This window comes from Cuculus canorus, chromosome 9, assembly GCF_017976375.1.
Source record: "Cuculus canorus isolate bCucCan1 chromosome 9, bCucCan1.pri, whole genome shotgun sequence".
Lineage (NCBI taxonomy): Eukaryota > Metazoa > Chordata > Aves > Cuculiformes > Cuculidae > Cuculus > Cuculus canorus.
In genome coordinates this window covers 23,512,536-23,532,049 of record NC_071409.1, presented here as the reverse complement: position 1 = coordinate 23,532,049, position 19,514 = coordinate 23,512,536, and the positions used below count along the sequence as shown (strand labels likewise).

General features: G+C 47.0%; 2 protein-coding genes across 3 annotated transcripts; one reads left to right on the top strand and one right to left on the bottom strand.

Annotated features, from left to right (window-relative positions):
- The first annotated feature begins 1,251 nt into the window (after positions 1 to 1,251).
- On the top strand, positions 1,252 to 4,399 carry IL12A (interleukin 12A). Its single transcript, XM_054074548.1, has 5 exons — positions 1,252 to 1,443; positions 2,561 to 2,668; positions 2,794 to 2,835; positions 2,939 to 3,043; positions 3,974 to 4,399. The coding sequence occupies exons 1-5, from the start codon at positions 1,252 to 1,254 to the stop codon at positions 4,139 to 4,141; spliced, it is 615 nt and encodes a 204-aa protein (XP_053930523.1). The 3' UTR covers positions 4,142 to 4,399.
- Positions 4,400 to 5,926: 1,527 nt separating this feature from the next.
- LOC104062801 (caspase recruitment domain-containing protein 8) lies at positions 5,927 to 17,841 on the bottom strand. Of its 2 annotated transcripts, XM_054074869.1 has the most exons (17): positions 17,772 to 17,841; positions 15,449 to 15,480; positions 15,119 to 15,172; positions 14,490 to 14,540; positions 13,981 to 14,010; positions 12,850 to 12,897; positions 12,718 to 12,761; positions 12,540 to 12,589; positions 11,559 to 11,779; positions 11,221 to 11,471; positions 10,427 to 10,561; positions 9,987 to 10,125; positions 9,474 to 9,527; positions 9,280 to 9,363; positions 7,797 to 8,066; positions 7,380 to 7,448; positions 5,927 to 7,009 (listed from the first exon to the last, which is right to left on the bottom strand). In XM_054074869.1, the coding sequence occupies exons 1-17, from the start codon at positions 17,798 to 17,800 to the stop codon at positions 6,990 to 6,992; spliced, it is 1,581 nt and encodes a 526-aa protein (XP_053930844.1). In that variant the 5' UTR covers positions 17,801 to 17,841; the 3' UTR covers positions 5,927 to 6,989. The 2 variants fall into 2 exon arrangements, with proteins under 2 accessions (XP_053930844.1, XP_053930845.1); XM_054074870.1 differs by lacking the exon at positions 7,380 to 7,448.
- Between the last annotated feature and the right edge of the window lie 1,673 nt (positions 17,842 to 19,514).

The window sequence follows — 19,514 nt, the reverse complement described above, 5'->3', positions numbered from 1 at the left end:
CACTTATCATAGAATCATAGAATAGTTTGGGTTGGAAGGGACCCTGAAGATCATCCAGTTCCAACCTCCCTGTGATGGGCAGGGACACCTCCCACTGGCTCAGGCTGCCCAAGGCCCATCCAACCTGGCCTTGAACACTTCCAGGGATGGGGCAGCCACAGCTTCCCTGGGCAACCTGGGCCAGGGCCTCACCACCCTCATCGTGAAGAAATTCCTCCTTATGTCCAGTCTAAATCTGCCCTTCTCCAGTTCATACCCATTGCCCCTCGTCCTATCACTACAAGCCTTTGTAAACAGTCCCTTGCCAGCTTTCCTGTAGACCCTTGAGGTACTGGAAGGTCCCTACAAGGTGTCCTCAGAGACTTCTCTTCTCCAGAATGAACAGCCCCGACTCTCTCAGCCTGTCCTCGTACGGGAGGTGCTCTATGTGCCAGTGGCTGCATCTATAAGTCTTTCTATTTAACAAATTAAGAACATAAACTCCCATCACCTTCACAAAGGTTCTCTTCTGAGCTGACACATGGCTGCGTGCGATGCTGCCAAAGTTCAAAGAGATTCTGCAGTTTGTTTTCTTAAAGGCTGTTGAGGATCTCTGTCATTTGTGCTTTTGCGTCTTCTATCAACAGAGAAGTGGGTTCCTTTGAGCACCCACTGGATCTTTGGGATCTCTTCACCGTCAGCCTTAGTCAATAGTCGAAAATTTTCCATTGCTGATGGAAAGAACTTGAGGACACAAGAAACTTGATGTTAACTCACTGTTTGCTTTTGCACATTGATGTTTTCTAACTGAGAAAATGTCTATATTTGAACATATATCCACTCTTATTGGGAGGAGCGATCGAGATGAGCCCTGTGCACAGGTCAGAACGTGTTCTATTCCCACCTTCTTTTCTCTCCCCTCCAGAGCTACTATAAGGTCAGTCTCTGGATTTTGGTGCTGGACCTCATACACCTACTTTGATTAACTCCTATTTTTCCATAAACTCGCCGCGTGCAAAGGGGATAATCCTGAAGAAAAGGCTCAGATCCCCCCGCAGCATCCTCGCGCGGGACACCCACCCCCGGACGGCGATTCCCGGCGAGCCCCAGCGCTCTCGGGATGAGCGACGGCCGCCCCTCGGCCCTGCCTCTCGGCTGCTGGAAAGGAGAGAGGAGGAAAGGAAAAGCGAGGAGGGGGAACCCCCGCTACCGCCTCCCCTATAAAAGCCGCGCTGGTCCCGGCGGCCCCGGCAGCGCGTCCCGGCAGCGGCGATGGAGCAGCGCGGCGGCGGACGGGCGGCGCCCCCCGGCGGCCACAGGAGGCACTACAGCGCGCTGCTGCCCGCGCTCTGCCTGGCGCTCGCCCTGCTGCCCCCGGGCCGGGCGCTGCCCCGGCGGCCCCCGCAGCTGAGCAGCTCCCGGGACATGCTGGCGGCAGCCAACGCCTCCCTCCAGCGGCTGCAGGTCTGCCAGCGGCGGCGAGCGCAGGGAGGGGACGGGGCAAGCCGGGGTGGGGTGGGGATGGTACCCAGGAGGGCAGTGGTGGGGCACTGAGGGTACCCAGGAGGATGGTGATGGGGTGGTGATGGTACCCAGGAGGGAAGTGATGGGGTGGTGATGGTACCCAGGAGGGAGGTGATGGAGTAGTGTGGGTACCCAGGAGGGAAGTGATGGGGCACTGAGGGTACCCAGGAGGGTGGTGATGGGGGGGTGATGGTACCCAGGAGGGAAGTGATGGAGTAGTGAGGGTACCCAGGAGGATGGTGATGGGGTGGTGATGGTACCCAGGAGGGGAGTGATGGAGTAGTGTCGGTACCCAGGAGGACAGTGATGGGGTGGCAATAGTACCCAGGAAGGTGGTGATGGGTTGGTGTGGGTACCCAGGAGGGTGGTGATGGGTTGGTGAGGGTACCCAGGAGGGTGGTGATGGGTTGGTGAGGGTACCCAGGGGGGCGGTGATGGGTTGGTGAGGGTACCCAGGAGGGCGGTGATGGGGCAGTGAGGGTACCTAGGCAGGCAAATCCTCTCTGTAGACTCCCTTTAAGACTCTGTACTTGGTCTTCCCTTTCATTCCTCTCCTGACCAGCATTTTTGGGTTGCAGTTTTGCTCAGGTACCTTTCCAAACCCTTGTTCACTGACCACAACAGAAAGACGCACATCCTTAGCGGCTTTGGCAGCACAACAGCAGCTGATTTGAGCACTTGTGTTCTGAACAGACTTTCTCTAAGGCTTCTACAGAGCTCAGAAAATACTTGCTCCCAACTTTGTCGTTGGGTCCCTGGCAGTGTCTAAGAGAATAATTTAATGTAATGGAGGCAGTGCAATTTGCAACAACACATAAAACAAATCCTTGCAGCACCTGAGCTTATTCCCAATAAACACAACAGCCACGCGCGTTTCAGTCTCTTAGTCTATTTGCCAACTTAGTCATACTTAGCCATAGTCCTCACAGCCTCATTCCTGGCATTCAGCTAAGCAGACAGCAGTGATGCATTGCATATAATTGTGTGTATTTAACTATATACATACAGTACGGAGAAGCTGAGTCGATGACCCTCTTTAATTCCCTTTTTAAACCAGGACCTCAGCATCCTGGGATTTGAGTGTACTCTTGAAGAGGTCGATCTTGAAGATATCACTAAGAATCAAACCAACACGATAAAAGCTTGTACATCTGAGGATCCAGAGGTAAAAAAAAAACAAAAACAAAACCCCCAAACATGTATCAAGTTTCAGCATCATATTTTCATTGAACAGCTGTATAATTCACACTTCCACACTTCACCATCTTTCAATTCTTCTTTAATTTGCAGACTGGAAACTGTCCAGTACTGGAAAGATCTACTTTTGATAAGGTAAACTACAAGTTTCCCAAAAGAATCCCTTCTTTTGCTTGGCATATGATTAAACTATTTAACAACAGTTTCCCACCTTTGCTAATAATTCTGACTTTTGCAGAGTAAATGCCTGCTGGGCATCTATGAGGATCTGAATGCCTACAGGGCAGAGCTGAGGAACTTCGATGATCAAAAGCTGCTGGCAACTATTGATGAAATGATGATGGTAAGTATTTCTGCCTCTTTCCTTTTTACTATTGCTGCCTGAAACCAGAGTTTTTAACCCCGTCTGCTCCATTCTGCAGTCAGTTAAACAGTGACCTTTCTTGAATCTGGTAATTTAAAAAAATTATCTGTTACTGTTTTTTGTAGAGTGACTCAACTGCTATGAATTATGTGTCTCATTTCGTATTTTTGCCTTGCCAATACAGTCAACACATCAGGACTGAGGTGTATGGCTCCTTAGCAGCTCTCCTTTCACACTGCTCTGCTCTCATAAGGAAATGGGGGATAGGATTTTTCTGCTGGTTCCTACAGAGCTGCCAAGAACTCAAGATTAGAGCTATATCCATTTTACTCTCTCTTTTACTCTATTTCTCTACCAAATACTGAAACACGACAGACCTGATACACTGAACGTGGCATAGAGCGTACTGAACTTTGATAAATATTATTAGCGAGTAGAGGGAATTTGTACTAAAAGTAAGTTAGTTTGTTTAACAAAAGCTAATTAAAAAAAATTAAGTTAATTGCTTTTGTATTGGCACAGCCTCTCCCAAGAGTCTGGAGGTCCTGGCCACGGGCAGATAAGCCCAGTCTGAGGGGTCACTAGACCAAGCCAGCCACAGGCTCATTATTAAAAAATTATCTTTATCCCTTAGCAGAAAGAGCCTTTGTCCATGAAAGGACATTTTTGTCTCAAGGAAAGTACAACTGCACATCCTAAGCCTATTAATTATATCATTCAATCTTTAAAATCTCATTCTAAATCTATTAATTGTATTATTAAATATTTCAACTTTTTCATTTATGAGAACACATTCTTATTTCCAAGTCTTGTCATTTACCACTCAGGGTGAAAAAAAAAAAAATCTAAAGAGGTTTTTGTTTTAGCGACTTTATGGTGATAGACCGTAATGCCCCAATCTCTCCCCAGGCCCTGAATACCAGCAGCAGGAGCGCTCCACGGCTGCCGGCGGATACGGGGCCAGTCTCCTTCAAGGACAGGATGAGGCTCTGCAGCATCCTTCATGCCTTCCGAATCCGCACAATCACCATCAACAGGATGATGAACTACCTGACCTCTCTGGAGAGCTCGCTGTAAGCACCAAGTCCTCGAGCACTCAACGTATATATTTAACTTAAGGATGATTTTGAGAGAAAATAGTAGGGTCAACGCCCTGCAAGGTGGTTGTGGGCTTTTTAGTAACTGTGGGCATAATATTTCACAAAGTTTCTTATAAATCATGTTTTAGCAAGCTCTTGTCAGTGCCTTTTAAGCTATCATGTTAAACTTCAAATTTCTAGAAAATAAGCTACATCGCAGTACCAAAATGTTCTCAAACACCCAACTGTAATTCATCGTTTCTTATTTAACTGTAATTTTCAGAAACTGAAACATATTTATAATAATCCATTAATTTATTCTTATATTCCTTATTTATTCTATTTATTGTCTAATAAAATTACAGTTTGCATTAAAAGTGTGGCGACTTTCTTTCTTCCATGACTTATAACATGAATCAATACGATGAAATCATACCTTAATATACTTTGAACACTGCTGGTGTTCGTTATACCATTGTAATGCTCAGCACTGGTATCACATTTTAAAATCCTCTTTCTCTCTTCCTACAAAGGACGTGTTTCTTGTGGATTTTCTCTCATACTGAGCACTCAAAGCAGCCCACTTGCTTTCATCCTCATTGACAGTGATTTCCTAGCTGGTTACATAGTTTCCGGGGTGAAATCCTGACCCAGACAAAATCAATGGTCAAGTTGTTTGTTGCAGTGAGGCAAGGGCTTATGCAGAGCTTTGAAAGCTGGGAGGGATGCTGGGATGATTATCTTCCCAATTCCTGGCTGCAACGCATCAGCCAACCCATCCAAAGGCATCCACTCCTTTTAGCACTCTGCCCTCAACTGAGCAGAGACTTTGGCCATCTCCCAGCCAGCCTCCACTGCCTCTTGCCACCCTGCAAGCTCCTGGCTCTTCACTTCTCTCCCCTTGCTTGGGTTCTCCAAGCTCTGTCATCTCTTTGAGGACCCTCAAGCAGCCACCTTTAGTGCTGAAGGGCTGGTGGGACTCCCAGTTCTTCTAGACACCGAGGGCGCAGCTGCTCTCCTCATTCTCTCCCCTCTTCCCCAAGCAACGGCATTACCAGCAAACCACACCAACCTTTAACAAGGAATCTTGTACACATTCCCAGGGTCTTCTAATGGAACCAGAGCCACAGTCTCAGCTCTCAGACCACCCACAATGTAGACCAAGTCATGACATAAAAGCAAAATCATGCCTCCATGCTTGATGTCCTTATGCAACCGTAAGGTTTTCGTTCTTTCTGCCTGCAAGATCTGTACAAAGCCAAACTGAAGACCACAGAAATACAATATACATTATTTAAAAAGTTGATTTCGACTGAAAGAACCTGAAGGCTGAAGCCCTTATAATCTCTTTTGACCATCTGTGACACTATCTGGTTATCCTCATTATTACAAACAAGCATCTTATTTCCAGCTTCAATTTGCTGATTTCTGCTTCTGACCAGAGGATCCTAGTAAAGCTCCATTTTCTATTCAGTGTGTCCCCTGATGGCAACTTCCCTCTGGCTTGTCCCAGAGACAAGAACCAAGGGCAGATCTGCCTGGGGATGGAGAGCCCCACATGAGCCTCCCTGTCTCCCACAGCTTTTTTCCACCTAAAGCCCCACTGGCAGAAAAGACCACAAGATCCTGGGCACCAGCACAGCCCTTTACCTCATCCACTCCCTCGGATGTACGTAGCAGTGGAGCATCAAGGGTTGGAAAGACGGCTCACAACATACAACAAATCTACAACATTTCATCCAAGAGCTAAAACTGTTAAAAAAATCCAAAGATCATACATCAATATTGTAAATGTTTCCTTTTTAATCCTTATTTTTTAAAAGTATGCTTTTCCTTTCATAAACATACACAGAAGAAAATGAACAAGAGAATCCAGTGTCTTTAAAAGCAAGACAATCTCCTATGCCAGGTCACTGCTCCCTTCTACAAATAAGATTATTTCCAGATCTTTCCCAATGCTGTAGTACGTGCAATGCCAACAGAGCAACAGCCTTTGCAGAGATTCTGGCTTCTCCCATTTTAGTTTAAGCACCTAATTCTATTCAAGTTAAAATTAAGCAAGTAAAAAAAAAGTATAAAAAGTTTATAATACAAAAAAAAATTTACAACATAAAAAAAAAAAATCTCATAAAAATTGAGATAGACTACACAGAAAAGAGAGAAGAAGAAATTCCCAGGGAAAATTCAAAGCTGCCTGGAGTTTATAGTGGTGTTTCCATGAAACCAGTCTTTGGGTTTTCGAAAACAGAACCACAGCTTAACAAAGACTGAATGTACACGAATATATACAGTAATTACGTACATATACAGTGATTATGCAAAGGAATTTATCTGGAAGTTTAGGATTAGTCTTCCCTGATCTTCGGCATCGGTGAGAAATACAACGTACCTCATGATTTTGGCAGTTCAATTTTTTTTTTAAGGGGATGAAAGTTTCTGCATAACTTTTATCCCTGTCTTTCCCTGATGTAAATAAAAACATTTCCAGATGATGATCAGATACCTGAACAAGGTAAACTGGCTTCTTCCAGTGTTCATGTCTTTTAGGGTTGGCTCAAATGAGACAAAGCTGGGTGGCAGCATTGGGATTCCCCATCCGTGAAGCCCAGCACTCCCAGCCACGATGCCGGGATCCACCGCAAGAGTAATTGCTCCTGAAAGTCTTAAGTGTGCTTATAGCTGCATAAAATTTCATTCAGATTTCTTTCGAAGATCTTGCCTAAATTTTTCACTGAGTGATGATGCCTTGCATCTTCCTTCCTGAATCTCAGCGAGATCCTGGAGCAGCAGAACAGCTGACTGGGGCAGCTCTTCACCATGCTCCTTCCAGCTCCAGCTTCACCAGCTCAGCACCGAGCTGAGAAACCTGAGGAAAGGAACATGCACAAACACACATGGATTATCCGATCTCTACAAGTTACTGCAATATTCAAGTGGAGTATGTGTGTGAAAAACCTATGCCAGAGCACAAAGCTATGGTGCAGACAGGGTTGTGAGGGTCAGATGAGCGAGGAAGCATGAGCAGCTCTCCACCCTTTGCAGCCATGTTAATTAATTTTAGGGAGAATTAAGAGAGAATAGATTTTTGCCGATTCCAGAAAAAAATATATTTAGTTTTTGAGAAAGGTTCCCCTTGGCTGACGCAGTTCTCGGCCCACTGAATAACTTTGGTTTGCACAAGATGAACCAAACGTAAGAAGCCCCCCAGAAATCAGTGGGAGCATAAGGAAATACATACACACACGAACGTCTGCAGGACCGAATCGTTAAGTCATCCGTCAGGGGAAGGTGTAAATTAACCATTCCTAAAATACATAAGAGTATAAAGACCCAAACATCTCTTCTTTGGACTATCTGAGAAAAATCAAGAATTGGTTTGGGTGATGCTGATGGTGTGGCTGTGACGGTTAGGTCATGCCAAGAGTAATCTCAGCGCAGTCAGTGCAAAAAATATTATTCATTTTATATCGGTTTCTGAAGGGAAGTAGAAAAATGCCACAAGAAAGAAAGAAAGTCGTTGCTATTATCAGGAGAGACAGTTTTGACTACGTAATGAAACATGTACTAGGTATTTGCTAAACTCTGATGCGAATTCTTAAAATGTATCTGAATGATCCTGATGTAATTAAATAAATATAACGGGAAGGTGATACCTTGTAGGGCTTGCAGTATCTCATAGGATGCTTTTTCCTGAAGACTTCTGTACAAAGTTTCTGCAGTTCCATTGCTTTGCTCTCTGTCTCTCCACTTGCTTAACATCAAAAATTTTTGCATATTAACTTCTTCCTCCGTTGCCTGAATCTGCTCAATGTCCTTCATTTCCGTCTGAAGACATTCAATGGCAATTTCTCTCCACTGCCTACCAAACAATTTCGCAATCACCATCAGCTGTTGATCAGTTAAGATTCTTGTTTCAATTCCATCTGAAAAGACATAGAACAAAAATCAGATTTAACATTGCTCTTCCCACAAGCCTTGTAACCAAATGATCCTCTCAGCTCTGTGCGTGGCCAGTGACATACGAGCAAGGTGATCTTATTATTCAGGTTATCCAGCAAGGCCAGAGCCAGGCGCTGGACAAAAGCACCTGGAGGACTGAAAAGCCTGGCCCATGAAGGGAACAACATCTGATTGCACGTTGGCTGCTGTGAAAGACTTACTTTCCATTTATAAGCAGTCACTCATTTAGCAGAAAAACTATATGAGCTGCATGGTAGGTCACAGAGAGATTTCGAGATGTTTACCATTATGCACCCACCTCCTCCTAGCAAGTTCAGGTGCCAGTTTTTCTCAAAATCTACATCAGGTAGCTCCATGTTTTTCCATTAATTTCAACAGCTCGGAAGCCTCAACCCGCATGGTTACAGGGACTGAGCTGCTGCTTCTCCTCAGTGTCACCACTCACACAAAAATGGGAGGTTTTGTGGCATGGAAGCTCTCCCTCTGGTGGCTACTTGCACCCATGAACACCTACACAGCTACTTTTGCTGGGGTTTTTTTCATTATTTATGAACTAACATTATTTCTTCTGTATTTTTCCCCAGTAACTATCAGTAAACAGGTAGGTTTTCAGTCAGAGCTCCCAGACCCCAACTATTTCTGACCATCAGGATATCACATCTCAGCAACGAAAGGGGGCTGATTTTTTTTTTTCTTTTTTTTTTTAGTAAACCTCAGTCTGTTACAGCTCAGGAGATATCCCAAACACAAAACCCAAGGGCCTTGGGCAGCCTGATCCAGTGGGACATGTCCCTGCCCATCGCAGGGGGGGTTGAAACTAGATCTATAACTTCCTTTCCAACCTAAACAATCCTAGGATTCTACGTAGTGGAAACCTCTTTCAAATGCAGCCACTAAGGCCCTGTCTTAAAGACAACACCTTTTTAGCTGACCCTTACAAAGCAAATTTCCTAGCTGGTTTACCCTATTTACTTACTGAACGAGCACCAGTGTATCAAAGCATACAACTGCCGGTACAAGTTCTGCACCTACAAAAGTAGTACTTTCCCTTCCTGTAATTCCTGCTCAGATTCGTGTGAGTCTTCAAAAAAATGATCTCAGTTTCACTTCACAGGATACAAAAAAAAAAACCGCTAACTCAAACCTGCTATTTCAAATAGCACAGAAGTGCTTTACCTGCAGCATTGCCAGTTTTCTGCTTTTTGCTACAAAGCTCATCTTCTTCCAAAATGCTGAGGGTTGGTTTCCGTTTTTTGACACCTAAGAAGCAAGTGAGAGGTGATATTACTTCTTTAGTAGCACTCGATCGACGACAGTGACCGAGGTACACAGAAAATAAGCAACTCAAACTTATCTTCAAAGTAACTTACTGATCGTGCTTCTTTTCTGCTCATTTTTGTTCTGATCGTAATGTATCCAGTCACCTGGTAAAGAGTTTTCAGAGGAAACAAAAGCTGAGGTAGGAATTCCCATTGTTATGCCCTACATCCAACAATTCTCAGGCACAAAACCAAGCTGCTGGGTGGATTCCAGCTGCTGAGCTAAGATTTCACAAAATGAGATGATTTTTCCCCTTCTATCCAACGTGCTGCAGCATGCCATCAATAATATGCACGAGATTACATGTTATTCCCAGTAACTAAAACTAAAGCAGAGCCTCATCCCGCACAGCCCCCAGGCCTTTGTTTGCCGATGAGGGATCCTGCAGGTTACTGCAACATCCACTACATGACCTCCCACAGTTTTTTGTGTTTTATCACTTCCAGCTCCAAGCCTCACAACTTTAACAGCAGGGATTTAGGTGCGTCTAAGGGCTGAATTATACCCCAACTCCTGTATCTTTTCAGCGCGAACAAACGAGTAGTGCAGGACCCAAGACTTACTCTCTCTTAGTTTTGCTTTCCATACGGTCGCATCAGACTCCAGCTCAACCAAAGACATGGTGAAGTCATCAGGTTTCTCCAAATAGACTTCAATGTAACTTTTTAGTTTCAAGAGAGATCCGTCAACAAATTCAATTTCCTATACAATGTAAATACGTTAAAAATAAATATTTATCCAAAACATAAACTAAAGAGGGGGTACTTGGCTGTTGGCACAGATGCGAGACAAATTCCAATCCAGAGTTTTGCTATTGACTTTAGTGTCAGGATTTCATCCCAAAATTTTAGGTCTCTATAAGGCAAACGCTTTTTGCGGCAATGGAAAATGAATGTGAAAAATGCCCTTAATGCCAGTGCAGGAGTGTGCAGGAACAGCTATTTTGTACCACATTTCTAATCAAGCTGCAATGCGTGAAATGAGGGTTGTATAAGGGACTTACCTCTGGGGTTACTTCGGCTTCTGGTTCACAAACTAATCTATATCTCTTTCCTTTCTGTAGCAATTTTTGGCATACAGGGGGCTTGTCAATTTTAATGAATTTCTTATTTGAATGTTTTACAGCTCTTGAGATATCCTAAAATTTAAAAATACCATTTAAATGTTACTTGCCTCAGGAAAGGAATTAACATTTAAAACCTGTGTTAATGTGGCCCCTTGGGCTTTTCTCTTTCCCCAGCTCTATGAAACAGCTACAATCTGTTCCACACAGCAAACTTTACAGAGCTGCGCACTAAACACCACCAAAAAACATCAAATAAACTTCTTCAGCTACTGTGCTACATGCGTGAAATTATTAATAGAAAGAAGAGTTTGCAGCCTCAATAAAAGCAAAGTTATTTGTTGCCGTCCTCTCCTAGTGTTTACCAAGGTATTGTAGGGGGGAATGGGTGAGAGCACAAAGAGCTCTTCCAGGTGTAAATCCTGATTTGGTGGCAAACAGGTTTCTGATGTATTTTCTTTTCTGTAGCAGCTTGCGAGTGAGCATGTGGGCTTGCATGATCCCTTAAATATCATATCCGAATTTGGCAGACCTTTTCAGTATATATAGATAATGAGACTTCTGTAGATAAATAGATCTATAGATCTATAGATCTATCTCCAGAGCTTTGCATGAACACACTGGGGAGAAAGAAAAGCGTCTCTTGCCACAACCCATCCTCCATGTAGCACCCCTATAACCAACCCTGCTGGTATTTCTACATCTTGCACCCTACACCTCAACACAAGCCATACCTTTATAAAGGAGTCATTGTTTGTAGCCACATACACCCGAAAGGATAATGAGGGATGCTCATCAACGACTTTGTAGAGGATGACTGCACCATGGTACTGCACTGGCTCCTGGCTTTGGATGAGCGGTCCCACCGGCGAAAGCGAGCTCACCACCCATTTCACATGTGAGGCTGAGTAGTCGGCGGAGGGCTCGATGGCTGCACCTTCACCTTTGATGTGCAAAACCTTGAAGGCCATGCCAGCACCATGATCTGCGGGGACAAAGGGCTGTTCCAGCACCTCCTGCACCCAGGAGCCAGCACCCTCCCGCACCCCCTAGAGCAGTGGCCAGCACTCACCGCTGAGGCAGAGGGAATGGGGAAACTGGATGGAGGTGAGAGCAGAGGCCGAATCGCAGCGCACGTCGAAGAGGGGGCCGCCCACGATCCACGGCTTTTTCACGAGGTTGGCATATTTGCTCCAGGATAAGAGGGAATACGTGATTTTGACGGCCCCTGTTACCTCAAAAATCAAGCCTGTAAGGCTGCACTGGTAGGTGCCCTCTGCATCCAGCTGCACCCTGCCGTGGGCAAGAGTGACACAGTCAGTTTAGTTCCCACTGTCTACTAAATAATATAAAAATGTGGTTTACACAGGATAACAGAGAAACTCCCTTCTCAACAAGTGCAGAACACTTTATCTGAATAGCGCAGAAGCCATATTTTTTTCCTCTTGTCTCTCTGTTTACACTGTTACCGGAGTGTTAAAAACAGGCTGGCAGTGCATGCAAAACAGCTATAATGAATGTTTTGCATACCGTTTCCTGCAAACAAAGCAGCTGCTTTTACATAAAGGGCTCAGCCCAGCTCCCATCAACATCAGAGCCAACATCAGACATCAACATCACACACGGACAACGCCAACATCAAACTCCAACAACAACTTCCAAGACAGAGAGAGGGAGCACAAGGCTGGTATCCAATGAAAAAGGCAAAGTCAGAGCAAACAGGGAGGATGAGTATCAACGTGAAGCAGCACAAGACCCCTCATATGTGTTTAGAGTAAAAAAAAATAGCATGTAAATAAGTGCCTGATGTTAATTTAACTACTGCTGTGAGAAGAGGCAAGCACTAAGCCATCCTAAGAGTTTTTTTGGACCAGAACCTGCAGGCAGCACAGGCAGCTGCTTTATATTGTTTATTTTTAAGGATCTGGGGTCATCTGTTATAACTACAAACGTATTTGTGCAGCAAATCTGTCTTTTTCCCACTTAAATTGAAGACAGCGGTATCTCGAAGACAACAATATAAATGTATACCCATTATGCTAAAAATACATACACATGTTGTCCTCCAGCAAGTCTCCTCGGGGTCACTTGCTCCTTCTGGTCCTACAAACAGATTTTTAAAAAAAAAAAAATACATGTTAAAATACACATTAAAAGGCGATGAGAGAGGAGAATTACAATTTGCAGATTATTTCATGCAAAATGCGTGGGTTGAGTTTTTTCACACATACATTTTCATTTCTGCAGTGCTCACAGGTTGTCGGACAGTTCACTCCTAATGAGAAAACAGGAAAGTCAGCTCATTAAAGACAAAGTAATTAAATGCTCAGGAAAAAAACAAACCTCAAGAGATCTGTTACTACCTGATTCATTGCAGTGCGGCAGCAATTCCTTCTCCTCTTGTTCTTCATCTACAAAAGAGAAGATTAGACAAATACGTCAGCCCCCAGCAGGTTTCTGCTCCCATATTCAGCAAGGACAACCCATCAATTTAATTTGCCTACATTCACGAAAATCTACAGAGAATATGCCTAAGACTAAGTTCTTACACGCACCCTTGCTTCACACAGCTTGGGGATGCAGCTGAACATCAGGATACAACATTTGTCAAAAGCTCATAAAATCGCTCAAATTACTGGAAATGTTCATAGGGGTTAAAAAAAAAAGGTTGAAACCCAGGATAAGTTTCATTGTGCTGAGTACAAAGTTCACCCAGCCAGCATGCACGCTGGCAACAGCGCTTCCCAGTGAGCAGGTAACCACACTATTGGCAGTGTATTTGTCCGGAAAATGGTTTAAAAGAGCCCGAATCCTCCTTACTAACTCCTAACACAACAGAGAGCAATTCAGAGCCCGAAGGGTGGATTTTGCAGAAGCCAAGCGGCAGAGCTGTTGTGACAAGGACCAGTTGGCTGTCGGCATGTGGGGGCACAGGCGCTGCGCTGCTTGCTCCTTCTCCCCACCCCTCCCTGCAAGCAGGGATTCCAGCCAGGCTGTCCCAAAGTCACCCTGGGACATCAACACCCTCTTGGACAGGCAGATGTGGGAGAGGTAGAAAAAGTATTGCTGCAGCAAACAGCCTGGAAAACATCAGGCAAACACCCGCCAGCACGTTGGCTCCCTTCCCATAGCGATGCTATTTCAGTTCCCGAGCTGCAGCGGGGCTGCAGTGACCTGGGGTCACGCACAGCACGCGGGTGAGGAAGGGTGCCTCGGCTTCCTCCAGCATCTCCCTGCATCCACAGCCCTGTGCCAGGCTCTGTTTGCATACAGACGCAGCAAGTGCACCCCACACATGCACCCTACGCAGCTCCCGCCCCCTGGATATGCTCTTTAGCAAGTTGCTCTACCAAAAGACAGCGAGGTGACGGCTGGGCCAGCACCAAATCACTCTCTTGCCATTGCAGATCACTACCCTCGTGTATCACTTATCTGCGTTGGCTTCCTCATGCCTTGCAAGGCAGATAAAAGAAACAAAACAAAAGCACGCTTACCCGACCTTCTTCCATCCGACTCCTCCGCATCTGATGAGAAAAAACTCTGTAATTATTTAACTAAAGACTATCAATCTTGCATGAAACCAGAATAAACTGCTGGTGGTGTAACCCGTGTAAGTGCAAACCCACAGGCTTTTCATCAGCAGCAAACGCTTCCTTTAATTCTTTTCCTGTCCATCCTGTTTTGCCACTTCAGCTGCCAACTTTTAAGCAGATTTATAGCCTCTTGGTGTTTGGATAACTACTGTGGTGTAAAAACATCTGCGTGTATTGTGTCTACAAGGCTAAAGCAACATTAGCTGCTGCTTCTCTATTATTATGCTCAAAACGGAGCAGCTAGGAAACCATTTGCTTACAAAAATATCATTTTGCTTTTCCGCATGCAATCACTGAGTTAACAGTCTTATACTATTACCTTAAGACTATTCCCATGAAAAGCAGCTACTTTAAATTGAATGTACGTTTATAAAAGGGAGAAAATACATAAATCACGATGCAATGCTCACCTGACTCCTCTTCTGAGCTGCTGCTAGAGCTGCTTTCGGAATCATCCTCTCCTTAACAAAATTACACCCCATGAGTCACAGGCAGAACGAAATAAAGCAATGTCACATAATTATATATCTAGGAGCTTAAATACATCAGGCTGATCAGCAAGATAGATAAGAAAGTAGAAGAAAATAGGCAGAGAGGAGCATCAAAGCATCAAATGCCAGCATCAGAGGAGACTGGTGTCACCCAGGCCCTTGTGAAGGGTACATGTGACATTCAAGATGCTCAATTTTAATGTTATATACAACCTGGGACTATTCCGGAGCATCACTCACGGCACATTCCAGTTGACCCAGCAAAATGATGGTTTTCTGTGACATGTTCATGAGGTGGGAGAAGCATTGGTGGGAGCTGGTATGTCTCACCAGTGATGTGACTCATGGGGATGGATGCGCTATACATGGCTTTAATAAATTATTCTGTCAAACATAAGTTGAAGAGAAACCAGGATTGCGAAGCAAATGACTTCAGGAGCTGCAGCAGTGCCTACACTGTAGTTTTATCACAGAGAGGGGAAATGATGGGTGCAAGGCCAGCCACCCCACCCCACGCCACAGATGCCCTCAACCACCTGTGTGCTCACCTGCTGGGCACTCCTCAAACGAGCTCCCTCCCTCTGCACTGCTGGCGGCCACCTCTGCAAGAGAAAAGCAGTCGTGGGATATAAGCTTGAAAAAGATTTAACTCTTTTCTTGACATTTTTGTACTATGCAGTTCAGCAGAAGGGGATAAACAGTAAATGAATATGACTTTTAGAAATCAATATAAAAAAAAATCAAACCTCTTACCCATTAAGGCATTACACCACATTTTTTAAAGCCAGCAGTTATAAAATTGCCACTTCCATTCCAAAGAATGAGCATTTCTCATAACAAATCCATTTGAAGTGCTGTATTTCACAGAATTACTGTACCTTTTTCATCTGAAGAGAAGGACTCGCTGTCACTGGAAGGCAAAATGAGAAATACATGAGCAAATCCATCAGTCCTTTACTCCCCCTCTGCACACTGGCATCACTCCCTGGCTTTGGTCAGGGAATCAGAGATTATAAGGTAACTTAGGATGGGTGATGGTGATTAAAAATTAACTCTAACATCACCCACGGGCCTGGCTCTGCTGCACGTTTTCCACTGGCACAAGCCGCTTTTGCGAAGCGCCCTTTGCGTGCCAGGTACCTGCCTCCTTCAGCAAGGCGCGAAGCTCAGATGAACACGGTGGCTCCATCACAGCAGATAACCGCAACAGATCCCATCACCCATTCGTGACCTGTGGCAACCAAACTTCAGTCTCCATTCACTCTTGAAAAGGGGAAAGGTGCTGGTTTTATCATTTGTGGATAAAGATCAGGTCTGGAAACCTTTCCAGGGAGCTCCACAAAGCTCCATAAAGTCATTCCTGCAGCCTCACTGAGCAACCACCATAAAAGCTGCTGCTGAGGAAAGGAATTACTTGGGGTGCAGTTATCACAAACCAGCAGGTGACATCCAGCTCTTCTCTGCAAGCACCTCAGCCACCCGACCTTGGAACAGCAGCAATACACCATGTGGACATGGAAAGAGCATTTATCTCCTTGCTTTTTGGAAGCAGGTAGGGGTTTTGGTGCCACCCTGACGATGCCAAAGGATGCTGGCCATGGCAAAGCCAAGCCATGGCTCTTCAGCAGCTCAGCTCAGGAGGCTGATTTTGACCATCCTGGGCTGTCACTGTTCTTCCACAGCCCATCTGCTCCAGCCTCGAGCTCCCTGGGGTGCACCCAGCAGCAGCGGGGTGCTGCCAGGGCGAGTGGGCATCACTGCGGGGGTCCGAGCCGTGGCCACTGCCGTGCTGGGGCAGCTCAAACATAGACTTAAAAAAAAAAACCAACAATAAATAGGTGGTAATAGTAGAGGCAGCAAAACAAGTCCCCTAACCTACGGCTGAGGCAGCGGGTGAAGTGAAGGAAGCAAGGTGGAACTGGGACAAGCGTGCTAGGGCAGGTGGCTGCACCGGGATGCTCCCACAGAGCCTGGAGCTCTAGAAGTTTGTCAGTCAAGGGCAGAGAAAAGAGTGCTGCGGGCAGTCAGACACGCAGAAGAAACTGGGCAAGGATTTCAGAGCGGGCACGAAAGCGAAATTACACAACAGGGTTCATGCTTCCAAACCGTAGCTTAAAAAAAAAAAAAAAAGAAAGAAATGTAAGTAGTATCTGCACGATTTGGACAAAGCCTGGACCCCAGAGACGGCACGTGAGCCAAACAAGCGCTGTTTGTGCAACCCTTCCAAGTGCTGGCTTGCCTGCAGCAGACTTCTACCCCCTCACAGCTGCATTTCCCTCCTCCTCATCTAAAATCCAGGCTCTGGAAGAGAGAAGCAGGACTGAAAAATACCCTAGAATAAGAAATTATAGCCCACAGTTCATTACAGCGAGGAAGAAAGGCACTGCCAGCTTCACCCTCTGCCCAGCGAAAGGTTGGGATGCCGTTTCCCAGCCTCTGCTGAAGCAAAACCAAAGCGGGGCGGCTCGGCTGGATGATTACAGCTTTAGAAAAGGCAAAGAGAACCACGGCTGGTCCCTCCAGGGCCACAGCTGCCGCCTGTTCCGCGGTGCCCGGCGCGCAGCGGGGCGGGAGCGGCTCTGGCTCGCCGAGCGCTTTTGTTTGCAGGAGCGGAGGATGCCGAGCGCGGCCGCGGGGGGCGGGAGGGCTCGGGAAGCCCCCGCTGCGGCTGCAGGGCTGAGCCCGACCCCACAAAACGGCTTTTCGGGGTCGGGGAGGATCGGGGGGAAAGGAGCCTGGAGTCTGCGCTTCGCTGGGGTCCAGCAGGGTGGAGAAAGGGGGGCGGGGAGTGGAGGAGACAGAAGGATGCTGGGGGATGCAGATGGGGCGGGGATGATGGGGATGGTGCTGGGAGGATGATGCTGGGGGGAGGGGGAGGATGCTGGGGGGATGCAGATAGAGCGGGTGGCACGGAGGTGGTGCTGGGAGGATGCGGGGGGGGGGCGGGGGGGGTGCAGATGGTGAGGGGCTGGGAGGCCAGGGCGATCGGGAGGCACTGGGGGCTCAGGGAGGCACCGAGAGAGGCTGCGGGTGCACGGGGGTGCAGCAGGGGATGCATCATGAGGATGCAGGGAAGGGCGGAGGGGTGTTGCCGGGGGACGCGAGGCTAGCCCGTGAGGGTCCCGGAGGTGCTGGGGCCGGACCGGCGCATCGCAGGAGGCAGCTGACACCCCCGCCCCCCCATCCCCGCTCCCTGCTCACCTGCCGCGCTCCCGCCCGCCGCCCGACATCGCGGCGGGAAAAGCACCGCTTGGGGGGGGAGGGCGGTCCCGCTGAGGACACACCTCCTGCAGCCTAAGACCACGCCCCTTGCAGCCCGAGACCACGCCCCATGCCAGAAACCACGCCCCGGCCGAGGCCACGCCCCCCGCGTGCCGCGGGGACACAAACAGCGCGTCCCGCGCACGTGCTGGCACCGCAAACACCGGCAACGAAAACGCTCCGAGACTCGTTTTGTGGTTTTAGAAAGCGAGCACCCTTTATCAGGCGTGGGCAACACGAGGGAGGGATCTCCATCAACTGTGTGCAGCCAGACCAGAGCTGGACAGGATGTATTTCCCACTTCCATGTGTATAAATCTTCCCAGAAATCTTATGCATGTTCTGTTACTTTCCAAGTATTCTTATTTTAATGTTATTATGAACTTCACAACAGTCAGAACTCTTGCTAAATTGGAGCTGGCTCCTGTTCTCCTTTTGCCTTTGAGATTGAAAGAAAACCTCTAACAAAGGTGATTCCAGAGAAAGACACACCTGTTCAGCACAGATCAGTTTCCAGCTGATGCCATATGGGAACACAGGCATGGAATACAGAGTGGGAAAATCCTGCCTGTGCTGCTGCCGCTTGGGCTACTCCCATTTCCCTTTTGCCAACCCTGTGGGCAGAGTGCAAGGACCGCCACTGCCCACGGCAACCCTGGCATCACCTGCCTTCCTCTGCCGGTGGGAAACGCCGTGGGCGCCCCACACGCTGCTGCCGCCAGCGAGATCAGGAAGGGAAAATGCCAGATGTTGCCTTCACAGTTAGCGTGTTGGGTTTTGCCTCTGCAGGGCTGGCAGAGCTGCTGAGGAGAGGAGAGGAGAGGAGAGGAGAGGAGAGGAGAGGAGAGGAGAGGAGAGGAGAGGAGAGGAGAGGAGAGGAGAGGAGAGGAGAGGAGAGGAGAGGAGAGGAGAGGAGAGGAGAGGAGAGGAGAGGAGAGGAGAGGAGAGGAGAGGAGAGGAGAGGAGAGGAGAGGAGAGGAGAGGAGAGGAGAGGAGAGGAGAGGAGAGGAGAGGAGAGGAGAGGAGAGGAGAGGAGAGGAGAGGAGAGGAAAAAGAACCAACCCAAACCTGTATTTTTTTTTATTTTTTTTTTTAAAAAAAAGGAATATTAGCTTCTCCACCAGAAGCATTTTTCTAATAAAGCGCTACTGGAACACCTAAGGTACCCCTAGCAATGCAGCAAACCTGACAGTGCCAGCAGACCGTGCTCACCCCTGCAACGCAGTACAATGAGAGCCTGCCAAGCCTGGGCAAGGGCTGGTGTCCCACAAGGATGGGGATTTCCAGACCTCCAGGCAGGCTTCAGACAAGGAAACCCTTGCACACCCTTGCACATCCTCACTCTCCAAGCCTGCCCTGCTGCCTCCCAGCTGAACACACCAGACAGGAAACGTCCAAAGTCATCTCACTTTGTGCACAGACGAGCTAAGCCCTTTGGGAAGAGGGTGTTTCCGGTGTGTTTGTTTTACAGCTATTCCTGTTATTCCAAAAGCTCATTTGGCCCCAGCCCAAATCTCACCATTGCCTCCCCTGCAGCAGCTCTTGGGCACAGGCAGGGTACAGAGTCACCCTTTGTGTGTCTGCCCAGGGCACACATAAGAAAAAAAAGATAAGCTGTATAAACAAGCCTAAGTATATAAGTAAACATAGTCTCAAAATGTTGTTCCAGATGCCTTTGAGGTGC